Source organism: Globicephala melas, chromosome 7 (assembly GCF_963455315.2).
Source record: "Globicephala melas chromosome 7, mGloMel1.2, whole genome shotgun sequence".
Classification (NCBI taxonomy): Eukaryota; Metazoa; Chordata; class Mammalia; order Artiodactyla; family Delphinidae; genus Globicephala; species Globicephala melas.
In genome coordinates this window covers 30,718,587-30,740,191 of record NC_083320.1, presented here as the reverse complement: position 1 = coordinate 30,740,191, position 21,605 = coordinate 30,718,587, and the positions used below count along the sequence as shown (strand labels likewise).

The following is a 21,605-nucleotide window of genomic DNA, read 5'->3' as shown; positions in this document are numbered from 1 at the left end:
AGTTAAGTGGTTAATTTTAGTTTCTCTGTGCTGAAAATCATCCTCAGAATTAAAGTCTTAAGGCAAAGTAAGAACTCCAGATTTCTTTTCCTGCACTAATCCTGTCACACTTTTGATAGAAGTGACCTTGCCAGGCAACCTTTTTTTCATGAATTTTGCTTTCTTTATATTTTTAGTGTCACCAGGGAGATGCAAGCAAGTACAGTACATTAAAGCTAATACATCACTACCTGTCAATGGAACCTTCCCTTTGGTACCCCTTTTCCTTGCTGATTTAAAACAGTCAGTCCCAAAAGCTTATGGTTGAGTAGCAGGAAGCTAAATGATGTATTCCAAAGCTCTTAACATACTGCCTTGTGTAAATGGCCCGTTTGAGTATTTCAGAAACCAAATGGAAGAGAAAAGAACATTGAAAGCACTGAAAAGATTAACACCTGTTTCCAGTCTTCAAAGAAATTGGAGCATGCTGTATATATCCAGAGTAAAACCATTTACTCTCTCCTGTTGAGACTTTTTATTCAAACCTTCAATTTTATGTGCATAACATCCACATGCTTATGGGTTTGTTTCACTACAGAATTCCACACAGGACTTAGAAGATGAAGTTATGAATGGTGTGCAGACAGAACTCTTGACATCGCTGAAAACAATGGATGCATTGAGGTATATTCTACTTATGTGAATAAGAATATTTTATTTCAATTTAATGTTTGTTTTTTTTAGATTATAGTTTTTATTTTATAGGAAACATCAAGATAAGTAGAATACTTGAGTGAAACCTAATTCTAAAATTAATTGCTAAATTACTTTTTTCTCTCATTTTCTTTATATGATATGAGAACTTCCTGACAAACATGTATACAAATGAGCCTCAATGCTTCCAACTCTTCTGCAACCTGGATTTCTTAATTGCTTTTTTCTTCTCTTTGAACAACAGTTTAAAGTGAACATTTCAGCCTTCATCGTGGTACAGTGTTTTTCTTAGATGTCAGCTCCTTGAGTATTACTTGTGTTTTAACAGTCTTGTGCCTTGTGTTTTAACAGTCTTGCAATATTTTACTCTATGTGTATAAAATGAATCCAGCCTATCAAACTGGATTTTTCATGTTTTTAATGTGAGTAACTTATTATACAAAGTTAGTTGCTGTCATGTTTACGGGCACTTGCTTTGCTCTGCGCTAATTTCCAGTTCATCCCTAGCTACTGCCTGGGTTCAAATCCCAGCTCTGCTGCTTATTACTTCTAGGAGCTTAGGCAAGTTGCTCATCCATCTTTGCCTTAGTTTCTGGTCTGTAGAATGGAAATAATATTAAAACCTTCTTCAGAGGGTTAGTATGAAGACAAAATTAGTTATCATGTGTAAAGTACTTTGAACAGTGCCTGAGTCAGAGTAAGTCCTGTTGCTACCACTATCATCAACATCCCTATCATCTTTATTATTATCATCATCATCATTTTTAAAGTTGCTTCAAAATTTGCATAAGTAATTTCATGTTTAATAGATTGTTGGCTTTAGCCCTGAAAGGTGATGCTTTTGAGACTGATGGTCATTCATTCAGGCAGTCAACATACTTCTTTCATTCAGTCCAGTTATTAATAGGTGCCAAGCATGTTCCATGGAATTAGCTTAAAAAGAAAATGTGTGATCGCCTTTTATCATGCTGCTTTACTGTGTGGATTTTCCTCAAGCTTGTAATTTATGGCCATATGACATAGTTACTCTTTATTTAGATTGTGTTTGTTTGATTAATGAGCTGCACAATATTTAAACTTTGGTACAGAAAATCTCCAGGGCACTGTCTTTTTAGAAGCTTGATAAGATTGTTTTTGGAGGTAGGCATAATGAATGTAATACTCTTACTCTGTTTGCCTTTAATTTCATTTTTTTTAATGTTAGCTTTTTGAAAAGTTCGCTAACATCTTGGCTAAGTATTACGTTGTTATAGAGTTAACAATTGTTTGGTTTATGGCTGCATGAACAAATTAGCTCAGCTTTCTCCAGATACAAGGAATTCAGAGAAATGAACTATAGGACTTTTAAAAAATAATATTCTTTAATGAAAATACATATGTATATCTGTATAATTTGATTATCACAAGGGACTTTTTGCATGTTTTATTATCACCTTTAGCAGGCTAAGGAGTTGCAATTCAGAGCGATTAACTTCTAGAGACCCAGTCTACATTCACCACTCTTGTCTCCAGATCCTTTGACTCCAGTGTTACCTGTTGTGTGCACCTTCACTGATTCCTTGGTGTTTTATTTCATGATGCATAATCAGGACTCAGAAACCTGATATGGTGAGCACCAGTGTAGGAAAAATCATCTGAAATTAGTTTGAGGCCAAGATCAGAAAGTAGAGTGAATGCAAACTCCATTGCTTGCAGACTCTCAGATGGGGGGAAGATGAGGATTTTAACAGTATGGAATGCAAAGCTGGGGAGGGTAGTAGAGATGGGCAGAGTGGCAGGAAGTTTAGAGATTAAAATTCTAGGACAGGGCGTTGGTTCTAGCTGGTATGGGATGAGGAAGAAAGAATGGAAGGAAATTAGGAAGCCACTTACAGCTGAGTTACATCATCAGTTTTCTCCTAAGGCAATGATAGTCTGATACCCCACAGAGCTTGGCCCAAGCATAGGACTTTGGACTCACTTCCATGCAGACGGCATAGAAGCTAAGTAAATTACTGCAGAGTCCATCTCAAAATGGCTTCAACCTGTTGTGATGTTTTAATTCCCCTAGCTATTGTTCAAGCCTTTGTTACTCTCTGTCAGACTATTGTAATAACCTACTAACTCTGCTCTTAAGTGTCAATCTCTCCTTATTCTCATTGACCCCACATATCACTACTGGATAAATTTTTTTTTCTTTTTGAAAATAAATTTATTTATTTGTTTATTTTTAAAATTTTTTCGCTACGTTGGGTCTTTGTTGCTGCGCGCGGGCTTTCTCTAGGTGCGGCGAGCAGGGGCTGCTCTCAGTTGCGGTGCACGGGCTTCTCATTGTGCTGGCATGTCTTGTTGCAGAGTACGGGCTCTAGGCACACAGGCTTCAGTAGTTGTGGCACACGGGCTCAGTAGTTGTGGCGCACGGGCTTCATTGCTCTGTGGCATGTGGTATCTTCCTGGAGCAGTACTTGAACCCATGTCTTCTGCACTGGCAGGCAGATTCTTAACCACTGTGCCACCAGGGAAGTCCCTGGATAAAATTTTTTAAACCAGAGCATTTATCAAACCATTCCTTAGTTCCAAACTCTTGGATTTATTGAAGTCCTGAGTTTGAACACTACCTTTGTAACTGTGGACTATTTATTAAACCTCTTTTTTAAAATATTCCTTTTTTCCTATGGAAAATGGGCAGTTACACTAGCACAATACTAAATGAAAGGCTGGATAAACATTAATTGCTATTGCAATTATCATTATCACACATACTATATTGTAACTATTTGTCATTCTCCCAAACAAGAATATGGATCCTCCGAGGATTCCTGACACCAAGCACAGATCTTGGAACATAATAGCAGCATATTTGTGGAGTGAATGACTGAATGGATAAAACACAGTGCTTCATAAATCACAGGCATAAGTATTAACTGCTCACCCATTATTAACACAAGCATTTATATTTAAAGAAAAATAATATTTAGAGGCAGTTCTCCAAATAGTCTTACAATATATCTTATAACAGTCTTACAATATATTGTAAGACTATCTTACAATAGTCTTGTATGTATCTCTTATGAAGTACTACTCAATGTACTTTGATCCTAAGAAGACAATGAAGCAAGAGGTTTCTATTGGACGTTTCTTTTTTAAAAATAAGATTACCACTTGGTGTGTACTGCCGTTCATCCACAAGGGTTACCCACTGCTCCTTCTGAGTACTGCTGTGCGGCTGACGGCGTCTTGGCGCTCTGGCCTGATGTTAGGCCTGAGCCTAACATCTGGAAGACAGAGTAATATGCAGCAGATGAAGGAGCAAGGTGAAAACCCAGCAGACCAAACAAATGAAGAGGAAATAGGCAGTCTACCTGACAAAGAATTCAGAGTAACGATAGTAAAGATGATCCAAAATCTTGGAAATAGAATGGAGAGAATATAAGAAATGTTTAACAAGGAGCTAGAAGAACTAAAGAGCAAATAAACAATGATGAACAACACAGAAAATGAAATTAAAAATTCTCTAGAAGGAATCAATAGCAGAAAAACTGAGGCAGAAGAAGGATAAGTGACCTGGAAGATAAAATAGTGAAAATAGCTACTGCAGAGTGAAATAAAGAAAAAAGAATGAAAAGAATTGAGGACAGTCTCAGACACCTCTGGGACAACATTGAACACACCAACATTCGAATTATAGGGGTCCCAGAAGAAGAAGAGAAAAAGAAAGGGTCTAAGAAAATATTTGAAGACATTATACTTGAAAACTACCCTAACATGGGGAAGGAAATAGTCAAGTCCAGGAAGCTCAGAGAGTTCCATACAGGCTAAATCCAAGGAGCAACATGCCAAGACACGTATTCAAGCTATCAAAAATTAAATACAAAGAAAAAATATTAAAAGCAGCAAGCAAAAAGCAACAAATAACACACAAGGGAATCCCCAGAAAGTTAACAGCTGATCTTTCAGCAAAAACTCTGCAAGCCAGAAGGGTGTGGCAGGACATATTTAGAAGTGATGAAAGGGAAAAACCTACAACCAAGACTACTCTACCAAGCAAGGATCTCATTCAGATTCAACAGAGAAATTAAAACCTTTACAGACAAGCAAAAGTTAAGAGAATTCCACACCACCAAACCAGATTTACAGGAAATGTTAAAGGAACTTCTCTAGGCAGGAAACACAAGAGAAGGAAAAGACCTACAAGAAGAAACCCAAAACAATTAAGAAAGTGGTAATAGGAATATACATGTCTACAATTACCTTAAATATAAATGGATTAAATGCTCCAACCAAAACACATAGACTGGTTGAATGGATACAAAAACAAGACCCGTATATATGCTGTCTACAAGAGACCCACTTCACACCTAGGGACACATACAGACTGAAAGTGAGGGGATGGAAAAGGATATTCCATGCAAATGGAAATCAAAAGAAAGCTGGAGTAGCAATTCTCGTATCAGACAAAATAGACTTTAAAGACTATTACAAGAGACAAAGAAGGACCCTGCATAATGATCAAGGGATCAATCTAAGAAGAATATATAACCATTGTAAATATGTATGTACCCAACATAGGAGCACCTCAATACATACGGCAAATGCTAACAGCCATACAAGGGGAAATCGACAGTAACACAATAATAATAGGGCACTTTAACACCCCACTTTCACCAATGGACAGATCATCCCAAATGAAAATAAATAAGGAAACACAAGCTTTAAATGACACATTAGACAAGATGGACTTAATTGATATTTATAGGACATTCCATCCAAAAACAACAGAATACACTTTCTTCTCAGGTGCTCATAAAGTATTCTCCAGGATAGATCATATCTTGGGTCACAAATGAAGCCTTGGTAGATTTTAGAAAACTGAAATGGTATCAAGTATCTTTTCTGACCACAGTGCTATGAGACTAGATATCAACTACAGGGAAAAAACTGTAAAAAATACAAACACATGGAGGCTAAACAATTCACTACTAAATAACCAAGAGATCACTGAAGAAATCAAAGAGGAAATCAAAAAATACCTAGGAACAAATGACAGTGAAAACACGATGACCCAAAATCTATGGGATACAGCAAAAACATTTCAAGAGGGAAGTTTATAGCAATACAATCCTATCTCAAGAAACAAGAAACTTCTCAAATAAACAACCTAACCTTACACCTAAAGCAATTAGAGAAAGAAGAACAAAAAAAACCCCAAAGTTAGCAGAAGGAAAGAAATCATAAAGATCAGATCAGAAATAAATGATGAAGGAAACAGTAGCAAAGATCAATAAAACTAAAAGCTGGTTCTTTGAGAAAATAAACAAAATCGATAAACCATTAGCCAGACTCATCAAGAAAAAAGGGAGAAGACTCAAATCAACAGATTTAGAAATGAAAAAGGAGAAATAACAACTGACACTGAAGAAATACAAAGGATCATGAGAGATTACTACAAGCAACTCTATGCCAATAAAATGGACAACCTGGAAGAAATGGACAAATTCTTAGAAAAGCACAACCTTCCAAGACTGAACCAGGAAGAAATAGAAAATATGAACAGACCAATCACAAGCACTGAAATTGAAACTGTGATTAAAAATATTCCAAGAAACAAAAGCTCAGGACCATATGGCTTCACAGGCAAATTCTATCAAACATTTAGAGAAGAGCTAACACCTATCCTTCTCAAACTCTTCCAAGATGTAGTAGAGGGAGGAACACTCCCTCTCATTCTGCAAGGCCCTCTCAACACTCCCTCTCAACTCATTCTGCAAGGCCACCATCTCCCAGATTCCAAAACCAGACAAAGATGTCACAAAAGAAGAAAACTACAGGCCAATATCACTGATGAACATAGATGCAAAAATCCTCAACAGAATACTAGCAAACAGAATCCAACAGCCCTTTAAAAGGATCATACACCATGATCAAGTGGGGTTTATCCCAGGAATGAAAGGATTCTTCAATATATGCAAATCAATCAATGTGATATACCATATTAAGAAATTGAAGGAGAAAAACCATATGATCATCTCAATAGATGCAGAAAAAGATTTCCACAAAGTTCAACACCCATTTATGATAAAAACTCCAGAAAGTGGGCATAGAGGGGACCTAGCTCAACTTAATAAAGGCCGTATATGACAAACCCACAGCCAACATCGTTCTCAATGGTGAAAAACTGAAACCATTTCTTCTAAGATCAGGAACAAGACAAGGTTGCCCACTCTCACCACTATCATTGAACATAGTTTTGGAAGTTTTAGCCACAGCAAACAGAGAAGAAAAAGAAATAAAAGGAATCCAAATTGGAAAAGAAGAAATAAAGCTGTCACTGTTTGCAGATGACATGGTACTCTACGTAGAGAATCCTAAACATGCTACCAGAAAACTACTAGAGCTAGTCAGTGAATCTGGTAAAGTAGCAGGATACAAAATTAATGCACAGAAAACTCTTTCTTTCCTATACACTAACGATGAAAAATTTGAAAGAGAAATTAAGGAAACACTCCCATTTACCATTGCAACAAAAAGAATAAAATACCTAGGAATAACCTACCTAAGGAGACAAAAGATCTGTATGCAGAAGACTGTAAGACACGGATGAAAGAAATTAAAGATGATACAAACAGATGGAGAGATATACCATGTTCCTGGATTAGAAGAGTCAACATTGGGAAAATGACTATAGTACCCAGAGCAATCTACAAATTCATTGCATCCATATCAGACGACCTATGGCATTTTCCACAGAACTAGAACAAAAAGTTTCACAATTTTTATGGAAACACAGAAGACCCCAAATAGCCAAAGCAATCTTGGGGCAATTACATAGCTACAGTAATCAAGACAGTATGGTACTGGCACAAAAACAGAAATAAAGATAAATGGAACAGGTTAGAAAGCCCAGAGATAAATCCACACACATATGATCACCCTATCTTTGATATGGGAGGCAAAAATATACGATGGAGAAAAGACAGCCACTTCAATAAGTGATGCTGGGAAAACTGGACAGCTACATGTAAAAGAATGAAATTAGAACACTGCCTAACACCATACACAAAAATAAACTCAAAATGGATTAAAGACCTAAATGTAAAGCCAGACACTATAAAACTCTTAGAGGAAAACATAGAACACTCTATGACCTAAATCACAGCTAGATCCTTTTTGACCTACCTCCTAGGGTAATGGAAATAATAACAAAAGTAAACAAATGGGACCTAATGAAATTTGAAAGCTTTTGCACTGCAAAGGAAAGCATGAACAAGACAAAAAGCCAACCCTCAGAATGGGAGAAAATATTTGCAAATGAAGCCACTGACAAAGGATTAATCTCCAAAATATACAAGCAGCTCATGCAGCTCAATATCAACAAAACAAACAGCCCAATCCAAAAATGGGCAGAAGACCTAAATAGACATTTCTCCAAAGAAGATATACACATTGCCTGCAAACACATGAAAGGATGCTCAACATTGCCAATCATTAGAGGAATTCAAATCAAAACTACAGTGAGATATCATCTCACACCAGTCAGAATGACCATCATCAATACATCTACAAACCATAAATGCTGGAGAGGGTGTGGAGAAAAGGGAAATCTCTTGCACTGCTGGTGGGAATGTCAATTGATACAGCCACTATGGGGAACGGTATGGAGGTTCCTTAAAAAACTAAAAATAGAACTACCATACTACCCAGAAATCCCACTACTGGGCATATACCCTGAGAAAACCATAATTCAAGAAGGGTCATGTACCACAATGTTCATTGCAGCTCTATTTACAATAGCCAGGACATGGAAACCACCTAAGTGTCCATCAACAGATGAATGGATAAAGAAGATGTGGTACATATATACAATGGAATATTACTCAGCCATAAAGGTATACGAAACTGAGTTATTTGTAATGAGGTGGATGGACCTAGAGTCTGTTGTATAGAGTGAAGTAAGTCAGAAAGAGAAAATAAATACTGTGTGCTAACACATATATGGAATCTAAAAAAAAAAAAAAGATTCTGATGAACCTAGGGGCAGGACCCAGACTTAGAGAATGGACTTCAGGACACAAGGAGGGAGAAGGGTAAGCTGGGACGAAGTGAGAGAGTCATGGACATATATACACTACCAAATGTAAAATAGATAGCTAGTTGGGAAGCAGCTGCATAGCACAGGGAGATCAGCTTGGTGCTTTGTGACCACGTAGAGGAGTGGGACAGGGAGGGTGGGAGGAAGACGCAAGAGGGAGGGGATATGGGGATATATGTATATGTGTAGCTGATTCACTTTAGTATACCGCAGAAACTAACACAACATTGTAAAGCTATTATACTCCAATAAAGATGTTAAAACAAAAAAGATTGCACTTTAAGCTTCTCTTTAATTAGCAAGCAGTGTATGCAAAAGACCTTCCCTTCATTCCTAATTTCTGGCTCATTCCTGACCTCACGTTATTCCAGATATGCCTCTTTTCCCAGGATGAAAACTGTCATCACATTTTATCCTGTCTTCTCCTTGGCCTCTCATTTTGCAAATTATTGACAGAGTCCATTTCATAATACCTTGAATCCTCCTCCATGTTTTCATGCTTTATTCCTATAATCATTGCTCAATCCGTAATACCTCTCAGCTACATTGTTTCAGTAATTTACTAATTCCTACCTCAAGTACCAATTTGTCCCTGTCTTTCCCTTTTCCAGTTGATCCCACATCTCTGCCAGGTAAAATATTTCTAAACCACTGCATTGATCTTAGTGCTCTCATTTCCAGAACCTATAGTGATTCCATCTTCTAAAAAATTAAGCATGCTTTTTCTCATTGTGGAATTTGACATATCACACTGAGGTTTGATCTGAAGCTGATGGGTCAGCCTTATCTCCTCATTATCTTACCCTCTGTTCTCCTCCCTTCCTCCCCCCTCCTCCCCTCTCCTCCTTCTCTCTTTAGTATCACAGCCAATCCGTGTGTCCACAGACCATCCTGATTCAGTGTCTCAGTGCAAACTGTTTCCTCTCCTGTGCATGATCTCTCCACGCTCTCACCAGCTTTTCTGGTTGAAGATTCATGTACCCTTCTCAGTTCCATCTAAAATTCTACTTCCTTTGAGAAGATTTTCCTGATTTCCAGCTTTCCTTCCTGATCCTGTTCCCTTTTCTATGAACCTCATCAGAAAGCACCTCTGCTTTGAAACTTACATGTCAAAATGGTTGAAAACTACTGCCCTGAGAAGCAGTAAATTTCAATTTGTGTCCTGAATTTACCTTATATAAATGGTGTGATGTTGGACAGATTATTTAACCTCTCTAAGCATCGGTTTACTTATCTGTAATGGAAGTGATATGTTTACTTTGTACATTTGATGTGAGTACATGTTATATAATACCCAGAAGATGATTAACATGCTGCCTCCCCCCAGATAGCGTACATTCATTGAGAACATACTGCAAGTACTACTACTGTTCTATTCCTTTGTATTATTTTTTGTTACCTGTCCTAATCTGCCTGCTGATTATGAACTCCTCAAGCATTAGACTTCGTTTTTTCCTTGCAGAGCTTCTTCATTGCAACTACTCGATTAATTGCATTAAGTGAATCCCACCACCTTTGACAACAAATTCTTTGTTAGATTTTTACTCAGTATAATCATATCAACAAGACATTTCATAAGTTGCTAAAAGAGTAAATGCTAAGCGTTCTCATCACAAGAAAAATTTTTTTTCTATTTCTTTAATTTAGTATTTATATGAGATGATGGATGTTCAGTAAACTTACTGAGATAATCATTTCATTATTTATGTAAGTCAAATCATTATGCTGTGTACCTTAAACATATACAGTGCTGTTGATTATATCTCAATAAAACTGGGGGAAAAAACCCAAGACATTTCACTGTCAAGTAGCCTTCGGTGTCATCAGCAAGCTCTTCTTGGAGGTCTCTCTCTGTGGTCCATCTCTCACATTGCTGTATATGACAGTCTTGGACATCAGTCCCCAAAGAACACCCGCCAGTAACTTCTCTCCACTCATTATTAGCCACTGTGTTCTCTATCAGCAGTCTAATTATGAAGAAAATCCTACAGTATTTACAGATTAAGAAAAAAAAAAAACTCTTACTGAGGAAATCAAGTTGAGGAAAATTTGGAAAGTTTGAAATAGGTTATTGCCTTTTAACCTGTAAGCTTCTTTGTTCCTTCAGAAAGTTCTAATAATAATACTAACAGCTGATATTGAGTCCTTCGTATATGCCAGAGACTGTGTGTTTGCTGTATTTATATAATATTCTCTATTTTTTTCTTTAAAACCAGCAACTCTATTAGGAATTTATCTTAATTCCCTCATTGTCCAAATGAGGAAACTTACTTGTGGTCTTAGTTTAAATGATTTACTTAGGCACCTGACTCAGAGCCACCACTAGGATACACTTCTCTCTAATTTCATAAGTTAATCATTATTTCCTCCTGAAACAAAGTATCTCCTCTTCCCTGCCCTCAGACCTGTCTCTTCCGTACCCTAAACTAGTGGCCAATCACTGGGTTGACTAATCTTAAAGATGCTGTGCATTTGCCTTGTGTGGAGAAATCAGACCTACAACCATCCGTCTGCAGCCCCTTCTCTCCCTCAAGCTTCGTGTCTTTCTGCTGGAAGGAACCAAATGAAGCACTTTCCACCTAGTTCTTGCCATAGCCGTTCACAACAGGCTCATTTTAAACCACTGATTCTGTACTTTCACCCATAGTTTTGTATTCAAGTCTTAGGTAGGTAGCAGCTGGTTCTAGTGATATTTGAATCAATTTTGTCAGTCGGAGCTTAGAACATGTAGCTTGCTTAATACTATTGGACCTAATGCTTGGTGACTATCTGCTTTTGTTTTAGTACGTCTTAGAAAGTTGAATTAGCTATTTTGAGCTTAGTGAAATCTTCCGACTTTTCTTTTTGTAAGTGAAATACTTTTCCTTTGCCCCGCAATTCATTTTTTATCTGTTTTTCACAAGTAGCTGCCGATCCCTTTTTCTTTCCACTTCTAGAATAGCCTTCTCACCTCATTCTCTACATTTTCCATTCTCAGTCTGCCTCCAAAACATAAATGTGCATACCCTGCTCACCAGTCCTTGAACTCTACTGTGCTGTTTGCCTAAACAAATAACATTAATAGCATATTTTCACATCTTAGTGAAATCTCATTTTATGAGATGTGTATTCAAGTAATTGTGTCTAGCCCTCCTTGCTATGTTTATCTTCCATGAGGGTATATATACAGGGATTTCCACAGAACTCCATCAAGTATGTAAAACACTGAGTGGTGTTTTCCCCTTTTAAACTAAATTTAAAAAGATGGACTGGTCTATGAGTTTCCTTTTTCAAATGCTTTTCTTTCCATCTTGAAACAAATAATGGGTAACAGTTTATAAAGAGCATGGTAAAACATAGTCTGTGTAAAACTTGTAATGCTTGTCTTTAGATCTAATCCTCTAAGTATCTGCATTTAACAGTCAACAAAATTGAAAGTCTTTTATGCTGCTTTTTCTGGGATAGTAATATTTTTGTGATAGTAATTTAACATTTGTCAAATATCATTCTAGCCAAAAAATAGTGGCTATCATATAAAGATAGCATAAAAGTTTATTCTGAAATACTGAAAAAGGGAATCTTATAAAGTTGAAATAAACCTTAATACTGCATCCTCCAACAGAGTTTTAGTGTTTTGAAATAAGATTGATTACTTTAAGAAATTACTTTAAGAAATTTTAAGATTGAATACTTTAAGATTGATTACTTTAAGTAAATGTAAAAATACAAGTTTGATGATTACTAAAGAGTAGGTGTCAGTATGATACATAGAATTTACATAGAATTTATTATGTTTTACAGGAGAGGTTTTGAGTGGGATAAAGAAATACTTGCAAACTAGAAAAAAGAATCCATAAAGCCATTCTAAAATTTTTTTAAGCTGAAATCTTGTTGTCTAGACTAAACACTTATGTTCCAAAAGCATCTAGATAATACATATGAATGCTCTCAGCATGGGGAGATTTAATACATTTATTAGGAAAGATTTGTGTTATGCTCTAAGTGTAAAACTATAAAATTATGTTACAAAGGTAGAGATAATAAAGTTTCAGTGGTTAAACAAAATTTTCACCTCTGTTTTTAGAAGTCTTTACAATAATATCATAACCCTAGAATATGTATGCTTTGGGTTTAGTCTTCCTCAAATACCTACGAATGCACTATAAATCTGTTATGTAAAAGTTATTTCTTTGCGGTCCATTGAAAGCTACGCAACTTTCTCTTCCCACCAAATATTTTATATTCAGGACTTAAAATGCATACCTATATTTAGGATTTCATATGCCTATATTCATATAGTGCCTATGCTTACACAGAAAGTATAGAGAAGAATCTACTTTATCCCTTGATCTTAGCACTCTAAGATTTATTTTATTTCTAACTTTTATTCCAGGCTTCTGATATAACCTGCTTGACTGAACAAAGTTTAAATATATCAGCAGTATCTGAGCAAAACTCGAAATTTACTATCAGTTTTGAAATTCCATCCCTTTCCATAAATGTTGGAAACTAACATGCTCTTTTTTGCAGTTCTTAATGATAATAGGTTTGCAATGAAAACACATTAAAAATAAGCCTAATCCACTGATGAGAATATATTTAATATATTTATTTTAGATTGCTGATAATTTAGGGAGTACTTCATGCAGAGTGAATTCGTTAGGCATTTTGCTTTCTTAATGCTGTTCTCAACTTTCCAGCAAGGAGCCAAAATTTTCCCATTTTCAATTTGGAGCAGAAATGTATTTGTAGCAGCTGTAGCTCTTAATTTGACATCTAGTTTCAGGTCTTTTTCATGTAAATAGGAAACAATAGAGACCTGCCTACAGTTTCCATAATGGAGATGTTTGCTTCCACTTTATCATTTTTCCTCTGACAATTTTATTTTCTCTCTCTGGGATTAAAGGAGCCAATAATTGTTCATGGTATTATTTTTCATCTTTATAAAAACTTGTTAGTTCCACTTTCCATTACTCCAAATCTCCCAATGCCTTGTATATTTCAGTCATACACACTATCCATTAATGTTTCTAGCTCATCCTTTCCTTAATCTGGAGTAGGTTAGACAGGTCAGGCTTTCCATTTCTTTCTGTAATACATTTTCTCCAGGCTTTTCAACTTCTTTTCCTACGTCTAAAAAAAAAAAAAAAAAAAAACAGGTGAAAATTTGGAATTGTTCCATTGAATACAACTGATGTCTTATTGAAAGGCAAGTTTTAGTTTTGATTTATAATGCTTTGAACATGCCCATATGTATTACCAACTTTGGCTTCACAGTTGTTTAAAATGTAATTATGTGCTTTTTCTAATAAAAATGTGTTTTATTTCATTTTTCCTCTGTTCTGGAGGAAAAATCCTCCTTTATGTTTTAAGCATAGATATGCTTAATTCAATGTATTTTATCATCTATTCAGTAATTTTCAAGTGTGTCTCAATGGGGAGAAATTTCATTTTTGTGTACATCCTTTTTAAATATGTTGATTTATGCAGATTAAGTTAAGTAGGAAGTTATTTTTGTACATAGTCATTTCCATTTTTTCCTCTTCTAGGAAAAAAAATAAGAAATCAGATAGTCTTTTAAACATTTTATTTCCTGGGTCTTCTGAACATACCAGCAAATCATGTACTCCTTTGATTTCATCTCTGCTGTTGAATTTACAGTAGTTGCTATAATCCTAAGTTTGTTTTGTTTTTCTTTTTAATATGCCACGTCTGATTGTTTTTGTTTTTTTAGCAGGGACTCATTTGTGCTCTTTTTTTTTTTTTTTCTGTCCCAGTAATATGACAAGAACAGTGGAGATTTCTGGGGAAGGAGGCCCCTTGGGAATACATGTAGTACCTTTCTTTTCATCTCTGAGTGGAAGGTAAGATGTTTTCCTTATATCAGAAGCTCATACTAATGAAAAACTTGACTTGAGCTCATTTTCCCAAACATTTTTTAGGAGAGGATTAAGTGTATGTCTCTGTTATTTAGATAGACACCTCAAGATATACTTCTGTTGGCCACTTATGTGTTAGAAACAAAATAACATCACTTCTAGGATACGATGGAAAAGAAATCATGGCTTCTGCATTTACAATTAATTAAGAAGTACTTTATTAAAGTATTCTTATCAGTGACACATAGACAGAAATCGTGGAAAGACTTTAACATATTGTTAGAGAAATATAGCAACTGAATTTTTTAATGTTCAAAAATACACTTAAATGAAATATAGTAATTCCAAATGGATATTTCTTGATATACCTCAGGTTTACAGAACTTAGGATAATAAATATTCTAATATTATAAGTAGTTATATCAGAAGCTAAATATGTTTTGATTTTACATATAGTAGCAAAATGCCATTATTCTATTTATTTTGTTCTAAAATAAAATATAACCAATTAAAAATAATTTATCGCATCCTTGTGAAATTTTAAAGACATAATATTTCTAAATCCATGCTGGTAAATGGCAATTTAGATTGCATCACCATCTCTTGAAATTTGTGTCTACTTAACTGGCTGTAAAACTTGTTTTACTGATGGGAATTAAAGTGTGTGCCTGAGAGTTAATATTAGTACTATTATAACAACCTTACAAAACTAGTATTAGATATTATGTTATTATAATACTTTTCAATAGGATGACTACCTTTTGCACTAGATTGACACTGACAAAGGCTGTCAGAAACTTAAAGAAAATGAATTTCTCACCCATATGATATGATTTTAATTAATTTGCTAAATTTATTTTCTTAAATTAAATATATCATTGAAAAGGCAAAATACCTGATTTTAGCTTAGGTGATCAAAGACCAGAAAAGTCAGTGGATTTTTCTCAAGGTCATACAAAATCCAGATATCTTGACTTGACCTCACTCTTTGCTCTTTCTATAACAAAACTTTCCCCAAAGCTTATATAGTATTTATTTACTGGTTCTGAATATTTATTCAATTTGGTCTGCCATACAGCAGGAAGAACAGATTTAGTCATGATATTTTGGTTGGCATCATTTTCAGTAGGTAGCCATCTGCTACCTGTAATTGCTAAGTCATCACCTTCTTTAGCAAATAACATCTGATGCCAAGCTCTTGCTGGAATGAATGTCCCCTAAAAAGAAATGAACTGAAAAGCTAGTGGCTCTTATTGTCTCATTTCCTGTATGTGTTAATAAGCATGTTTATAAATGTTATGGGTTATGGCACAGGACAAGCTGAGGTTGTTTTTGATAGACAGGGAGAGTATTTACCCAGTTGTCACGAGGAATTCTAATGGCTTTTGTCAGAAGTGTACTGGTAGAGCTTTGTGAAATACCAGTGTGGCTAAATTACTAGGCCCTTTAGCTTAATGAAGCTGGAATAGACCACAAGATCATCCCAATTTTCAAAACGTGAAGAAATATACAACATGACAGTCACCCTACATCATTTTCAGTTGTTCAGAAAACAAGTTGACGCTATAGACCAAAAATCACCTTCTCTCACTTCAAATGAGGAAAACACACTAGAATGCATTGATTTACCCCCTGATCCTTCCTAGTTCTGATTTCTAGCATAAGCTTTATAGAATAGGAAAATGTATTGGACTCGGATTTGGAACAATTGGACTTGAATCTCACTGTTCTCTTTTGTAGAACCTTGAGTGAGTCCCCTAAATTTGCCTCTTGTGAATACCTACTTCACATCAAGGTTGTGGGGATTAAACCACATTAAAAATGTGAATGCTCCTTGTGAAACATACAAATGTGTAAATTATTAGGATTAATACTATTTTGGCTAAAACAGAAAAACTTTGTTTAGAAATGAACTTTTATAAGTTCATGGTCAACTATTCAGTAAATTGGTGAAATAGTTTTCTGTGTGTGTGTGTGTGTGTGTGTGTGTGTGTATTTTTTGCTATCCACTGGTATTATAGGAAGGAAATTTAATTAAAAAACATAAAAAATAATATGGAAGTGGAGACATGAGCCAATAAAAGTTAAGAAGTAATGAGTACAGGCTGAAACAGCACACTTAACTCAACCCATGTGTCTAGAAGCAACTGCATACAGAGTGTGTCAGACAAGTGTCTGACTTCATTATGCCATATGGTTGCCCTGTGTGAGCATGGGGGATGGGGGTAGTTAAGGTCATAGTGGTAGACTTAGTTCTTCATTTCCTTCCATTTATTGGTTTGTGTCATTATTTTAAATTAGAATTTACTTTTAATTATTTACTAAGACTACTGTAATTCACTCTGCCTTCAATTTCTTTTTAATTTTTTTCTTTTACAAAAATAGGGCCACACCTGTTGTAGAATTAAGATCCCTAATCAAAGTTAGAACACCCCGAGTACAACACACTGGCTGCTGCACTAAATAAGGCCTCAGTGGTTTCATCGGGGTGGAGAATGCTGCTTGTACGGAGGACTATTGGCTCGCACAATAAAAACAAAAATGCAAGAAGGAAGAAAACAAAACAAGAGTCCCTGAAAGTAAAAGCAACTTAATTTCATTCATTTTTTTCAAAAAAAAATATATAGTTTTATTTTAGAATTAAAGCATAAAATCTAATTGTCAGTAAATAAAGATAGCATAATATACCTGTTTTATAGTAAAGACAGCTGAATATGAGGCAGAAGGAAAGGAAGGATGGGGGAAGAGTGATATATAATGTGAGCAGAGGAGATGTTTAGGTAAAAATTCTAAGCGGGTGAGCGGCCTAGGCAGTGTGATACAGTGGGAAGAAAGGAGGAGGCCAGCAGGGCATAGGTTTGTGCCTAAATGATCATTAGAAGGGCAAGAAGCAATTGTTACCCCTCTTATTCTGCGGGGCTGTGGGTTTCGGCCTCCTTTATCACTGCTTCTTAATGCAAATTAACTGGTTCACCTCGGCCTATAACTCATCGACGGCATTAATTTTTAAATCCTGCGAGCCTTGGTCCCAAACGAGATAGCTATCCACAGCTCACCCATTTGGGGCAAAGAGAACAAAGAGGGACTCTTTTCTGAGCCTTCTCATACTGGTCTGGATGAAATCAAACTGGAAGGAATCCATCCCTTCCATAGAATAAAGAAGGCAGGAGTGGTTTGTTGCCAGGGAACAAACTAATAAAATCAGTTAGTTTTACATTTTACTAAAATTACCTCTGACACATGGGTTTTGCAGTTGGGCTTATTCTGTCAATAAATTTTTCATGGAAAGTTAGGTTATTTAGTTGAGTGAGGTTCACATAGCATACTCCAGCTGTAATATACCAGCTAAATTGCAACCCAGTGGCCTGAAAGAATTAATTCATCTCCCAAAATGTGAAATTAAATCCTAGGGAGTAACATTACATGACTGATGATGTACTGAATTAAATTAAAGGAAGACTTGAATGCTTGTTAAAAAAATATCGCTTATATAAACTAGTTTATAACCACATGTGAGCCTCCTAATGGGTCGTGTTATTGTGAATCCACCATAACAAAAATCCAAAATGTGAACTATTAGAGAGTTGTTCGGTTTAGGAGAGAAACAGTATTTTATTCTATTTCTTTCCTTTTTTTTTTTTGACATGTCAAATAGTTCAATTTTTAATATTATGAGATTAAGGTGGGATTAGTACTTTAAATATATTCCTTTAAATCTCAGATCTTTTATCAGATAGTAGCTTTGGCCCTTATTCTCTTCCACCCAGATGATTAATTTACTCACCTACTAGAACTAGGAAATGAAGCATCATTGCACACTTGGCCTGTGACCCTGAGCTTTCCCCACAGTAGGTGACAAAACTATTCGCTCTGCTCTCTCCTACGTCAGCATACTGTGTTCATTTAACTTATTTAAAGTAGAGATCTAAATAGCCCTGCATGTGCCTCTCCTCCGGCTGTCTTGAGATGACGTGAGCTCATCAGATGAACTGAGGCCCTGGAGGCCGAGGTCCCACTTTGTGGCAGCTCCAAACAGGTTCTCTTCCACTTTCATTAGAGACTCCTCTTTTTAATGGCAGATGCTATTATGCGTGCATAAAATGTGCTCATGTTTTATTTAGATTCGAGACTTAATGCAAAGGGACTACGTAATAGCACCTAAGGCCCCTATATGAAAGAGGGTGACAAAGTAGGAAAACAAGAGGATGAGGGAAGAGGAGGTGGTGGTTTCTCCACATCTAGCAGACTCCTCTTGGAGGACGTATCTGTCTGTTTTATCCTGAGACACCTGGGACCCTGACATGCCGCAAGGAACAGGGAAATCCCTCACATGAGAAATGGCTAAAGTATACACAAGTTTGATTTCTTTTAGTTTTCAGTTCAAATACTACCAATATGTAATAGGTGCGTGCAAGTGCATACACACACAGTTAAATTATTTTCATTGCTGTAGCTTTCTTTCTCCTTTTCTTTTTCTCCAACCCCATCCCCTCCTGACTCTAAGCCACAGCCGCAAAGCACCGGGAGGTTCAGGGGATCCTCTCTGAATCCAGACTCCTCCTGGTTGAAATTTCAGACACCTCTTCCCAAAGCCCTGATTTCATCTGGTCACCGTCTCGCTCAGAAGCAGTGAGTGGCATGAGTATTACTCCAGCCTCATCACATCCGTCCATCAGCTGGTGTTCAGGCCCCTTCACGTGGCACTGGCCTCCACATCCAGTGTGAGCTTCCACCCTGCTCCCCTTACACACACCTGTTCGTTCCTGCCTCTGTGTGTATTCTCTCTCTCCTCCTATCCAAATCCCACTCATTCTTCTGATCCAGTTTACATCCCACTTTCTTCCCAAATCCTTCTATGAAGACTCTAGGCTTATAGCTCCAGGTTTTTCATTACTCCTGTACTCCAAGCCTGTGCTGAGCCATTGTCCTGGTCCTACAGCCCTGTCTCATATTCTTCCATCCGAAGTGCATAGAGAACACTCAACACACACTTGATTCAGTGGCACTAACAAATGGGACCGAACTTCCTTCTAAACTCAGTAATACGATCTCTGCTAAACATGTACTTCTTCAAATGCATATTATTGGAAGAGGTGGGAAGACTGCAAAAAAACTACTGTGAATACCTAATCCTCTCCCATTATCAAACATCGAGCTGCCCCCTGGGCACCAACTCAAACTTACTTATTACAGTCAGCCCTTCTGTGAATCCCTCTCGAACCCACGAGTCCTCTGTGTCCTGAACTCTACTGAGCAACACTAGCCCTTTCTAAGTTACCTACAAGCATGAGAAACGGGATTGTAGGTCATTGTGCTCTGGGCTGGTGTTTACGTATATGTGTCTTGAAGAGCTGCTTCTCCTTAGTGAGTCATGTGTGCGAGTGTGTTTTTTTGTTTGTTTGTTTACTAAGGATTTAAATAACAGTTGCCCGAATATAAAGCATACGTCCTTTCATAAATAGAAACCAATGCTTATTTCTGAACGGTTACAAATGGAGAAACAACTCCAGGTTATTCAGTCATTCTCTTTCAACCGAAATGTTGCCTTTAGGATTCTAGGGCTCTTCATCCGTGGCATTGAGGAAAACAGCAGGTCTAAGCGGGAAGGACTGTTTCACGAAAACGAATGTATTGTAAAAATCAACAGCGTGGACCTCGTAGACAAAACCTTTGCTCAGTAAGCATGTTTTTTATTGTTTTATTTACTTTATTGATTCCTAGAATGCTTATGATCATTACTGAGCTCATTAGGATCAAAAATGTAGGTAGAACTTCTGATAAGTTCCCTTTGACCCCAGAAGATCTATTTTCAAGTATGTCCTGTGTTTTAGCGTACTCAGAGGTGGGCTGCAAATGTCCCTGACAGCCCTGAGAAGGACAAACTGCAGAACAGAGCAAACCTTCTGCCTGGCTGTCTTTCTGGGGCATCGATAGATGGGTTTGTTTTTCTTGGGATACAGGTCAGTTAGACTGGTATTTAAGAACTCTTCACAGACTATTAGTTCGGCTTATTAATTAACTTACTTGGTGTCAGTAGTCTTCCTTAAAGTAAATATCTGTGAGAGATGACTGTGAAGACTCACTGAATAATAGAAACAAATGGAAAAAAAAAAAAAGTTAAAATAGGGCTTCCCTGGTGGCGCAGTAGTTGAGAGTCCGCCTGCCGATGCATGGGACACGGGTTCGTGCCCCGGTCTGGGAAGATCCCACATGCCACGGAGCGGCTGGGCCCGTGAACCATGGCCGCTGAGCCTGCACGTCCGGAGCCTGTGCTCCGCAACGGGAGAGGCCCACAGCAGTGAGAGGCCCATGTAGCGCAAAAAAAAAAAAAAAAAAAAAAAAGTTAAAATACTCTCCCTCAAGAAATTATTTCTCTGCATGTGAAAATGTTACAGGAATAGGTCTTTGTACCTAAGAATTAAAGTATGCAGCAGTCTGCATATGCTTTTTTATATGTATATTGGCATTACAGTGGAACAAGGGAATAATCACGCATACTCTTTAGTAATGATCACCAACCTCTCTTGTTTCAACCAAAACAACTCATAATATATCTTCTCTGTGACCATTAGTTGCCAATATTGTGTTGGGTGGAGGGCAGTGCTGTAGCTGCTTAAGTGTGGAAGAAAATGAAACCTTAAGAGTGTATTTCTAAAAATAATGAATAATATGCAAAATTATAAGTATTATCAATAATGATATTATTTTTATATATCACTGTGCTTGTTACCAGGACTTAATAGGAATGCAAGGCAGACATTATTCTCCCTATATTATAGAGGTAGAAATCAAGGCTTATAAAAATTCAATGTAGAGTAGAAATTGACTCCTAGTCAAGGAGCCGACCAGAGGAGTTGGGCTATCTATGTGAAGTCTTCTCCCTCCTCCCCTAACATTGTAAGCTCTTCGTGAATAAAGTGAGGGGGAGCTCAGATAGCAGTTGGAATTATGATTAATTATTATTTGGTGTGGCTGCTCATAACAGA

General features: G+C 36.7%; 1 protein-coding gene across 4 annotated transcripts in view; it reads left to right on the top strand.

Moving 5' to 3' along the window:
• The window catches only part of PARD3B (par-3 family cell polarity regulator beta), a 1,048,345-nt gene that overhangs the window by 521,711 nt on the left and 505,029 nt on the right, over positions 1-21,605 (top strand). For 3 of the 4 annotated variants that reach the window (XR_009564558.2, XM_060301965.2, XM_030854060.3), the window contains exons 5-7: positions 578-663; positions 14,518-14,604; positions 20,171-20,296. Coding sequence is in view for 3 of the 4 variants with exons in the window: in XM_060301965.2 (XP_060157948.1) it covers positions 578-663; positions 14,518-14,604; positions 20,171-20,296 (299 nt within the window). In the remaining variant the exon portion in view is untranslated. The remainder of the gene's footprint in view (positions 1-577; positions 664-14,517; positions 14,605-20,170; positions 20,297-21,605) is intronic. The other variant, XM_060301967.2, reaches the window with a different exon arrangement.